The sequence below is a fragment of the Anomalospiza imberbis genome, chromosome 20 (assembly GCF_031753505.1).
Source record: "Anomalospiza imberbis isolate Cuckoo-Finch-1a 21T00152 chromosome 20, ASM3175350v1, whole genome shotgun sequence".
NCBI classification, from domain to species: domain Eukaryota; kingdom Metazoa; phylum Chordata; class Aves; order Passeriformes; family Viduidae; genus Anomalospiza; species Anomalospiza imberbis.
In genome coordinates, this window is record NC_089700.1 from 9,825,067 (window position 1) to 9,835,992 (window position 10,926).

Genomic DNA, 10,926 nt, shown 5'->3' on the forward strand with positions numbered 1-10,926 from the left:
AATACATAATTTAAAGATCTTTTTCTTCTTTTTTTTTTTTTTCAAGCTCTTTTAAAACAAACCTGGGGATGGATCCTGTCCAGCCATGGAGTTTATTGCGCGGGGATGTTCTAAAGGCTTAATTACATCTTAACTTCAATATTTGGATAGAGCATTAGCCGCATATATATTTAATCAGGCGGAGGCGCTCTTTCTGCAGGGGAAGGTGCTGAGGACGGGGCACAGGTGGGACCCCCACCTTCTCTGCGGGCTGTCCCCCCACAGGGGAGACCCCCGGCCCCCGGGCCGCGCTGCACCGGCGTGCGGAGGGGTCGGAACGGGAGCTCGGGGCCGCCCCGTCGGGGAAGCCGCCGGTCACCGGCCCCGCCGCCGCTCCGAGCCCGGCAGCGTCCCCGAGCCCGCGCGCCGTCCTGGAGAAAGGTTTAGAAGGAGGGGGAAAAGAAAATCAAATTAAAAATGAATGGGAAAAGAGGGAAAACGTAGTGCTGTCGGGGATGGATGTGGTGGAAAGCGTCTGCCAGTGCGTGGGAGGGAAGTTTTTGCCCGGGGGGATGCGGGGATGCTCCACAAGGAACCGCGGTGGCCCCCGGCGAGGGGGCTCAGGGGTTGTGCAGCACCGGCACCCCGTAAAGGAGAGAGAAATCCCATTACTGAGCGCAGCGGTGGCAAAAGGGAATGAGAAACAGGGTGATGTTTAACTAAAAGGATGGGAACGACACCCATAAAATGCAAATTTAAACTCGCCTGAAAGGGACATGGTTTTTTTCTTCGGTATTAGATTTAAAATAAATTTGACTTTGGGTTTGTTTGGCTTTTTTTTTTTTTCCTCTTTTATTTTCCCTCTCTCTTTATTTGGGTCTCTTTCACCAGTCTCTATTTTAGTTACACTCTCTATTTTTTTAAATTTTAATTTTTTTCCTCTTTTAATCTCCATTCTTTATTTTTAAAAAAATCAGTTTCTAAAACATCTGCTGATTTCTCCCTTTCCTTTCTTTCTTTCCTTTTTCCTCTCTTAATGTCCCTCCTTTCCAGCACTGGGGCCGGCCGGGGTTGCTCTGGAACATCCTGGCCGGCTCCCCGCGGGGTTCGGGTGGGCTCGGCCCCGCCTGGGGCTGGGGCCTCGACCCAGAAGCGGACCTGGGCCAATTGCAAAATAGAGTGAAAAACAAAAAATCCCCCTGTCCCCGGCAGCCGGCCCTCTGAGGGGGTGGCACACGGTGCTGCTCCCTCGGGGGGTTTCCCCCGCCGCTCGGGCTCCCGGGGGTGCCCCACGCCCGGCCCCGCGGGGCACGGGGCAGCCCGGGGATTGATTTTCGGATCCTGCTGGAGACAAGCGCGGGCGATTTGGCCTCTCAAGCCAAATCTGGGTGGGGATCCCCGCTGAGGGGGTGAGGCAGAGGGGGCTCCCCGCTGTCCCCGCTGTCCCTCTCGGTCTGTGCCGCCTCCCGTCCCGAGCGGGGCTCGGGGGGTTGGGGCGGACAGAGCCCGCGGGAAGCGCAGCGGAGCGGGGGGACCCCGGAGCCGCGGGGAGGGGCTGGGCACGGCCTGCGCCCCCCGGCAGCGGGGGGAGAACCAGATGCTTTCGCTAACGCCTGGGAAAGGAGAAAAAAAAAATCCCTGTGAAAAACTGGTGCTTGATGGACACGAGGTGCTCATCGCCTTCCCCTCATTCATCCCCACCGACACATGGCACCGGGGGCCGCGGGAGCGCTCCCCTGACGGCAGCCCGCAGCTGTCGCCTTCCCGGGCGGCGGAGCGGGGCCGCCCGCCCGCGCCGGCTCCGCATGAGAAGCGCCCATGTGCGGGGCACCGGGCGGGGCAGCCCCGGCTCCATTGATCCCCGCCAGCGGGCCCCGAGCGAACCGACAGCTGCGCCGGGGGAGCGCCCGGTGCGCGCCCCGACGGGGGGCGAGGATGATAGCGCGGGCGCAGCCCGGCGCTTTTAAACACCCGCAGGAGCTCCGAGGCCGTGCCTCGGCCCCAGGACAGCCCTGGAACCGCCTCTCCCGGCCCGGGCAGGCTCTGCATCCTCGCCGGTCCCGGCAGAGCGGGTTTGCTGCCTTCCTTTTTCTTTCTGTCTTCCAATTTATGCCTTCCCCGCTTTTTTCTTTAATTTTTTTTTTCTTTTTTTTCCCCCCTCTCAAGGACGAGGAAAACAGACGTGAAAGAGAGCGGGGGCAGTGGGTACAGGCGGAGGATGCTGCGGGCTCCATCCCCGCGCTCGGCCGCGGCTCTCGGTCGTGTGTGTAAGCCCGGGCACGCTGGGACCTTTCCATCCGCCGTTCCCCTCCCAGTTCCCCGCCCGGGCTCAGCCCGCTGGGACGGGGAGAGGGGCGGGCTCCGGGGCCGGGAGGGGCCGGGGCCAGGCGGTGACACCTCCCCGGAGCGGTGGCTCCCGACGGGCAGCAAAGCGCGAAGGAAAGAGAAACTTCGTCTCTCCGCACCGCCCCGGTACCGACCGGCCCCTGGAAGGTAAAAGCGAATTAATTTTTATTGACCAAAAAAATAAAGTAGGTACATGGCGGTGGCCGGTGCTCCTCGGTCCCGGACGTGCGCGGCGAGCGCCGGTAACGGAACCACGGCGAAGTTACCGGCGCCTCCGCTGTGCCCTCGGCGGTCGGGTGGCCCCGGGCCCGCCGCCCCCTCCCCACCGGGGCGGCCTCGCCAGAGCGTCCCGGGCCGCGGTCCCGGCCCCGCCGCACCGCTTCTCCCGGGAAAAGCGGCCCGCCTCGGGGTTCTCCTGGACTCCGCGCCCCGCGGAGAGCCCGCGCCCTCGGGCCCCGCCGCTTGCCGTGGGGGAACGCACGCCGAAGCGAGATCTCGTTTGTCGCCGGTCCCTAGCGAGGCGCTCCTCCGGCCGGCGGCGGCCACCGGGTCGCTCGAACGGATCCGTGACCCCGCGGGGGTGCCAGACCCCACCGAGCGGCCGCGTCTCCTCGTGCGCACCGTGCCCACGTCCGTGCTCCCTCACACCTACCGCTGCATCGCGCTCGGGGGGCCGGGCCGGCCGTCGGCGGGGCGATCGCTCGGTGTGTCTGTCGGTGTGTCGGTGTGTCTACCGGTGTGTCGGTCGGTCGCTCGGCGGGCCGGCGGGCGGAGGCGGCGGCGGCGCCCCGGCGGCTCTATAAAGGGGCGCGGACGCCCCGTCCGGCGGCGGCGCGGCGGGCGCGGGGGGGCGGCGGCGGCGGCGCGGATTGGCCGCGGCGGGCGGTGACGTGGGCGCGCGGTGCATAAGGCTGCGGCGGCGGCGGCGCCGGGATCATGCAGAGCCCCTGCGCGGCCGGACGGCGGGGCCGCCCCTCTGCCCCGCGCCCTCCGCCCGGCCCGGCCCGCCCGCCCCGGGCCCTGCGCTCCGCCACCGCCGGGCCATGCCACGCCGGGGACACGGGCGGCCGCCGCGGGTAGCGATGCGCGGGGGTAGGTAGGACGGACGGACGGACGGACAGACAGACAGAGCCGGGCGCGACGGTGCCGCCGAGACGTCGAGGGAGAGTGAACGAGAAGAGAGAGAGAGAGCGAGCGAGCGAGCGCGAGCAGCGGAGCGAGGAGCGGCGGAGCGTGTCCCCGTCCCCGCGTGTCCCCATCCCCGCGTCAGGACGCGCAGGGCGATGTCGCCGCGGCAGCAGCCACAGCCCGTCTGACCGCCACCGCCTCTCCATGTCCCGGCTCGTTATTTATTATTATTATTATTATTGTTGTTGTTGTTATTATATTTTTTCCTGCTTTGATTTCTCATTGGAAAAAGCACTTTGACTCCTGACTGCTCTACCTCAGACCTTAGAAAAACTCATCACGCTCGCTTTTTGGCGGTTTTATTTTTAATTTTTTTAATTTTTATTTTTCTGAGCGCCGATCTTTATAGCCGTTATTGTTTTATTGTTACTATTATTATTACTATTATTATTATTATTACCCGTGTGGTTGGTAGCGGCCGGGATCCTGCGGCTCTGTCGAAGCGCTGGGCAGTGGGGGATTCTCCTGTGTACCCCTCCTAGGACACTCGAAAGAAGATTTTTCTTCTTCCTCCCTTTCTTTTTATCCTTCTTCACTTCTCCAAGGCTTTTAAAAGATACATACACAAAAACAAGAAAAAAAAGAAAGAAAAAAAAAAAAAAAACCACAAACCAAACCTTCGCCGGTGTTGTCGTCTTTCTAAAAAAAAAAAAAAAAAAAAAATTGTTGTTTTTATTTTTTTTTCCTTGATACCTGGGAAACCGCTGCCTCCCTCAGAACTAACCAAAGACAATGGTTCACTGTGCAGGCTGCAAAAGGCCGATCTTGGACCGGTTTTTGTTGAATGTACTGGACAGGGCTTGGCATGTGAAGTGTGTTCAGTGCTGTGAATGTAAATGCAATTTGACAGAGAAATGCTTTTCGCGAGAAGGCAAGCTTTACTGCAAAAACGACTTCTTTCGGTGAGTACCGGCCTCCGCCTGCCCCCGCCGCTCCTCTCCATTCGTTTCTCACCTCCATTTTTTCCCTTTATTTTTGTTGTTTCCTCCGTTGTCAGCGGGACCCACAAGCGCCTCTTCCCTCCCCGTGACACGCGGACATCTCAAATCGCGGCTGTTTCTCCCGGTGCTCTCGGGGGAGGGGGGACAGGCGGGGGTCGGGCCCGGGGCCGGGCCCGTTGCTGCCGCCGCTCTCCGCGTCCCCCGGCCGAGCTCGAGTTGCCCAAAGTTCCCTCCAAACTATCGACCGGCGGGGCGGGCCGGGCCACGGGCACCGTCCCGGGCCCGGTGCAGCGGAGCGGGGGTGACCCCTCCGGGGCTCTCCGCGGCCGTGAGCGCCGCGTTGATCCCGGTGTCGCCCGGCGGGGAAGGCACGGTGCGGGCGCTCCGCGGGCCCAGCGCATCCCTTGCACCGGAGCTAGGCCGGCCCGAGGGCAGCGACCCTTCGCCGGTGGATGGATGGATGGATGGATGGATGGATGGATGGATGGATGGATGGAGAGGGGAGCGGTGACCGACGCTCGCTCGCCGCTGCTCACCCCGCGCGTCCCGGCCCGCTGCGGCACCGGCATCAGTCCCGGGCTCGGAGCGGCCGCCGGTACCGCTGCCCCGCCGGTCCCGCCGCCGCACACCGGCGATAAGGGCAAGGACCGACTCGGGGCCGGGGAGGCTGCGGAGCCCCCGCCGTACACCGGCACAACGCCCGGCCTGGCCCGGCCCGGCGGAGCGCGGCCCCGAGCCCCGCCACCGCTTCTCCCCGGGCACGGGGACGGGCACTGCTCCGAGCTCCACCGCTTCTCCCAGGGAACGGGCCCGGCACTGCTCCGGTCCCACTTCCCAGAGCTCTGCGGGGCTGAGCGGGGCACGGGAGGCCTCCGGCCCCGGAGCGGGTCCGGTCCCGCCGACCCCCGGCTCCCCGCGCCGGCCTTGCCCGCACCGGCGGCTCCTCCAGCCGGAGCGCGACCGAGGCCGGTACCGACATACAGAACGCGTAGAATTTCTGCGAGCTGCTTGTCAGAGCGTCCTTAATGCGGGTGTCGGGGCGCGGGGACACCCGGGCAGCGCAGCCCCGGCGTTCGGCGATCCCGAGCCATGCCCAGGCCGGGTTTGATTTTTATTTTTAAAAGCTATAATATCGGGAAGAGAGAGCGCTCTGCAAGGATGCTGTATTTGATTTAATCCCGTTTTCCGTGGCCGAGCAGGGTGTGTAGAGGCCGCGGCTCGGGGCCCGCGCTCGGCGGGCGCTGCTGACCGCTGCCCGGCCTCTCCCCGCAGGTGTTTCGGGACCAAGTGCGCGGGCTGTGCCCAGGGCATCTCCCCCAGCGACCTGGTCCGCAGGGCGCGGAGCAAAGTGTTCCACTTGAACTGTTTTACGTGTATGATGTGTAACAAGCAACTCTCCACCGGCGAGGAGCTCTACATTATAGATGAGAACAAGTTTGTCTGCAAAGAAGATTACCTAAATAACAGCAATACTGCCAAAGAAAACAGCCTGCATTCAGGTGAGGGAGCGCGGCCGGGGCGATGAGGGCAGGGATGCGCTCAGCACCGGCTGCTCCTTGGGATGGGACGCTCCTCTCCTTCCTCCTTCTTCTCTTCTTTCTCCTGTCTTCTCCTTTCTGCTCTCCCTCCTTTCTCTCTTCTCCCTTCTCTTCCTCCTCTCCCTTCTCCTTCATTCTCCTATCCCTTTTTTTTCCTCTCCTTCTTGTCTCCCTTTTTTTTTTCTTCTTCCCTTTTTCGTCTCCCTTCTTTCTCCTCTTCCCCGGTCCTACCGCAGCCCGTCCCTCGCGGTCGGTATTTTCCCTCGGCTGAGCATGACCTGGGTTTGTTCTCCCCAGCCACCACCGGCAGTGACCCCAGCCTGTCCCCCGACTCTCAAGACCCCTCCCAGGACGACGCCAAGGACTCGGAAAGCGCCAACGTGTCCGACAAGGAGACGGGGAGCAACGAAAACGACGACCAGAACCTGGGGGCCAAGCGGCGGGGACCCCGCACCACTATCAAAGCCAAACAGCTAGAGACTCTGAAAGCCGCCTTCGCGGCCACCCCAAAACCCACCCGGCACATCAGGGAGCAGCTGGCACAGGAGACCGGCCTCAACATGCGGGTCATCCAGGTACTGCCGCCTCCGGGCACCGGGCACGGCTCCGGGGGATGCGGGGGCGAGGAGGGGCCGGAGCCCGGCACTCTCCGCACTGCGGGGCCCGGGGAAGCCCCGCCAGCCTTTGAAATCGTTATTACCGAGGCGTCCCGGCAGCTTCCCGGTGCTTCCCGCTTCTGCTGCCTCGGCCGGTCAGCAGGGACAGAGCCGCGGGTTTATTCGCAAAAGTCCTAAAGAAGCTGCAAACAGTATCGAGATTAATAACCAGAAATGTGAGGGGTTAATGGGTAAATAAGAATGACAACGCGCTGGAATTATTAAAAGGTTTATAAACCCGCAGCGCTGGGGTAATGGGGGGTTAAAGGACCATTAAAGACGAGGTTAGATTGGAGAGGCTCAGTGTGAGGGTAATTAGCAGTAATCTTGTCAGGGTAATAAGAATTAACTCAATCATTTTTGACCTACAGTCGGTGGGGAGCAGGGCCACCGTCACGCGTGGGTTCGGCCGCGCCTGGAGCGCGGCTCGGTGAGCACCGGGCACCGGTGAACCGGGAAAGGGGAAAAGCGCGGCCCCGGGATGGGGATGGAAAGGAAGAGGGGAGCTCGGCCCCTCTCGGCCTCCCGGGAGCGGGACCCGCGGCTCCCGTGACCGGCGCCTCTCCCGCCGCCCTGCCAGGTGTGGTTCCAGAACCGGCGCTCCAAGGAGCGGCGGATGAAGCAGCTGAGCGCGCTGGGCGCCCGGCGACACGCGTTCTTCCGCAGCCCGCGCAGGATGCGGCCGCTCGTGGACCGGCTGGAGCCCGGCGAGCTCATCCCCAACGGGCCCTTCTCCTTCTACGGAGGTGGGTACCGCTCCCCCGCGCTGCCTCTCTCCGTCCCCGGGGCCGTTCCTCCCGGTTCCCCGCCGCCCATCGCGGGACTCCCCGCACCCGGGGGCGGCCGTCGCCGCGCTGCCGGCGGGATCACGGCGTTCTCCCGTTGTTCCCCCGGTGTTTTCGGGAGCGCCGCTTTGTGTCGGTGTCCCCGCGGCTCTGCGGGAAGGGGGTCCCGGGGCTGCCGGAGCCCGGCCAGCCCGGTCACACGTCTCCCCTCGGGCTCGTGGGTGACACCACGAGTCCCCCCAGCCGCGCCGCCCTGGGAGCGCGCCCGTGCCGTCCCCACTCGGGTACCTGCCCGCCTGTTACCTTCCCTCTGTCTCTCTTTGTCCGCCAGATTATCAGAGCGAGTATTACGGCCCTGGAAGCAATTACGATTTCTTCCCGCAAGGACCGCCTTCGTCTCAAGCGCAGACCCCCGTGGATCTCCCGTTCGTGCCCTCCTCGGGGCCGTCAGGGACCCCGCTGGGGGCCATGGACCACCCCCTGCCCGGACATCACCCCTCGAGTGAGGCTCAGCGCTTCACTGACATCATGTCGCACCCGCCGGGAGACTCGCCCAGCCCCGAACCCAACCTGCCCGGCTCCTTGCACTCCATGTCCGCAGAAGTTTTTGGCCCCAGCCCCCCATTTTCATCGATATCCGTCAACGGTGGTGCTAACTACGGCAATCACTTGTCCCACCCTCCAGAGATGAATGAAGCAGCTGTGTGGTAGCTTTAAACAAACTGGGTCTAAGTAAGTGATGATCATCTAGTCTGCTTATTGTTATGGTGTACAGAAATGAATTCATATAACATCTCTCCCGCCCTAAGACAATTTTACCTTGGGAACGAACTGAATCCAATCGCTCCAAGGCAAGCTTTGCTCTAGACCAGGACAATCTCCATGTTATGGTTGTATCAAACAAGCAAGGGGACTTTTTTGTACCATTGACAAAGAAACTGGGGAAGCTGTACAGTAAAAGTGCTGCCATTCCGTAGGATGGCGTAAGTTTGATTACCCTGTTGGATGTCATCCTAAGAGCCACAATCCTTAGAAACTTCTCGTTTAAAAAAAAAAATTAAAAATAATTGAATGAAGGAGAGGTCAAAGAAAAGGGGAAAAAAGCTTCAAGAACTCTCTATAGCGTTCCTGGTTAAGGATGGTTCTGGCATTATGAATCTGTTTGTTCATTTTTGTCTCTCAGAAAGTTCGACAACAAGAAACTCTTTTTAGCTTCAGCCATTTCAGCCTGCTGACGATCAGGTGGGACAACTTTTCCTTTTTCCTTTTTTTTCTTTTCAGTTTTGTTTCGGTTATTTTGGTTTGTTTTTTGTTTGGTTTTGTTTTTTTTTTTTTTTTCCAAAAATAGCAAATACTAAATGTTAAGCCCTCAGCACCAACTCTTCTACCTTCACAAAGCTACACGTACAAAACCTCCTCATCATAGCAAAGGTCACCACCCAGACCTCTAACGAAAATGACTTGAAAAAGCAAACAAACAAACAAAAAAGTATTCTACCTTCACAGAGAGAGAAAAGCTAAACAAAAAGACTCTATTGAACTAAAAACAGTCAACTGTTTACGTCTAATGTTAAATTCAGGAGCTCAATGTTTTACTAATAAATCCTGTTTTAGAAAAACCTCTTGTTCAAAAGCAAAAGATTTTGAGCAGCCAACCAAAATAGTTCGTTTTCTTTTCTGTAGATGTTCTAACAGATTGCAGGGCTTGTGGTTCACTGTGCTAGTTTGTAAAAGGTGTTGTTTACAGAAGGCAAAGAAAAATAAAACCCACAAAACCCAGACAGTTGCCAAATAAAGTAAATATATAGCACAAATACTGTAAGGTGCTTTGCACCAGCAACCCGAGAAGGTGTTTAAAAAGTGTTACAAGGTTAAAAAGAAAAAAAAAAAGACAAACAGACATCTTTGCTAATTTTTAGTCCTGTTGAACATTCATGGAATTGTTAATATGACTTATATAGACCCACACAGGTTTTATTTTTGTGTCTTTAAAATAAAAGTCCAAAATATTTAAATTTTATGGTCAAATATGCAGTCAACAGCTGCTACTTTTTTCTTTATATATTAAATTTCTCATATGTCTTTTATTGTTCTAATGAACCTAAGCTTGTGTGACCTCCAGTGCATATTAGACCATTCACTGTATGAAAGAAAACATGTTGGATAAAATTTGTGCGTTTTTAATAAAATTAGAAAATCTGATGTTTAGATAACTTGTGTTTCATTTGATGTTTTAAGCAATTTTTGGAAATTGATTCTCTTGAGTGAAATAGCCCTGAGAAGGAATGATCCACTCAGCTGCTAATCCTGGGCAGCTCTTTGCCTCTGGTGGAAGTCTAAGCCCTGGTGTCGATGCAGACAGCGGCCAGAGGCAGCTCCAGCCTTTATTTCCATCTCCAGATTCACTTGTTTAAGTCCCAAATACCCTGTTCCACTGCATTTTAAATTTTAAAATTCAGAAGTAATCAAATTATTCAATATCTTCAGTTATTCGTGCTCTATGCTGAGAGAGAACATTTGAAATGCTGATTTTATGCATAAACAAAAAGGTGTTGTAAATGTAAAATGCTTGCAGAGATACGGTTTGCAATTGATCCAGTTTTAGTTCATTCTCCGAAGGTAATTTTACTTTTTTTCTCCTAATTGGATGGTTTGGACACAGAATAACCTCAATGTCCTGAAAGTAATTTTAATCCTTTTTTCTTAGAGCTGAGGCAGAGTCAATGCTTGGCGGCGTTTGGTCATTCTGAAGTTCTCTAAAGGGCAGTGGGGGAGAATATTTTGCTTTGCCCTCGTACAGCCTCAGTCTCTCGGAGAAAAATGAAACAAAAAAAATCCTGGAGTCTTGTGAAATGCCAGATTTTACGTTTTAATTATCAACGGAGGCAGAATCATGAATATTCAGTTCTTCAAAAGCAAAAGTCCCGCTGACTCTGAGAGGACCTGGAGCTGTGTTAGGGACAAAGAGTCAGGTTCGGTTCTGCAGAGTCTCTGGTTTGAACATTCCACCTGCTGGGTTAATGGAAAGGGACGAGCTGGGATTGCATCTCCTCCTTCCTCTCGGCTCACCGGGGCTTGGGCTGGCTTCTCTTTCATTTCATGTAGACACAGAATTTTATGCTAAACCCCAGACTTCCCCATTCCCAGTGATTCCATAATTTCTCTCTTTGGACTGGGGGGGTGGGAAAAGAACCAACTCCAAATGCTTTTTTTGAGTTGTATAGTTTGTAATTTTCAATGGTGGTTTTTGATTGTGTTCACTACCTAATTTCTATGCCCAGCAGAGGGGCCACCTAGATGAAGCAATAGTTCACTTTAAACACAAAATGTCTTATATAATAACAATATAAAGATAAAAAAAGCTATCTGCAAGGGATCTGTTAGTGTTTCTAAAAAAATAATTCATGCTTTATTAAATACAGGGGAGACTTCTTAAACTCCTGGACTCTGTGTCTAACTCATTTGTTTGTCTTTTGTGCTATTGCCATGTTTT

The 10,926-nt window shown here is 56.6% G+C and overlaps 1 protein-coding gene across 1 annotated transcript; it reads left to right on the forward strand.

Annotated features, from left to right (window-relative positions):
* Positions 1-4,094: 4,094 nt before the first annotated feature.
* On the forward strand, positions 4,095-8,500 carry LHX1 (LIM homeobox 1). Its single transcript, XM_068210702.1, has 5 exons — positions 4,095-4,415; positions 5,727-5,953; positions 6,290-6,567; positions 7,229-7,394; positions 7,765-8,500. Exons 1-5 carry the CDS (start codon positions 4,246-4,248, stop codon positions 8,142-8,144), a joined length of 1,221 nt encoding a protein of 406 aa, XP_068066803.1. The 5' UTR covers positions 4,095-4,245; the 3' UTR covers positions 8,145-8,500.
* Positions 8,501-10,926: the final 2,426 nt, after the last annotated feature.

Coding starts and splice junctions, on each gene's coding strand:
- LHX1 (XM_068210702.1), top strand. CDS start 4,246: ATGGTTCACTGTGCAGGCTGCAAAAGGCCGATCTTGGACCGGTTTTTG. Junction 5,954..6,289: donor AGAAAACAGCCTGCATTCAG/GTGAGGGAGCGC, acceptor TGTTCTCCCCAG/CCACCACCGGCAGTGACCCC. Junction 6,568..7,228: donor TCAACATGCGGGTCATCCAG/GTACTGCCGCCT, acceptor CCGCCCTGCCAG/GTGTGGTTCCAGAACCGGCG.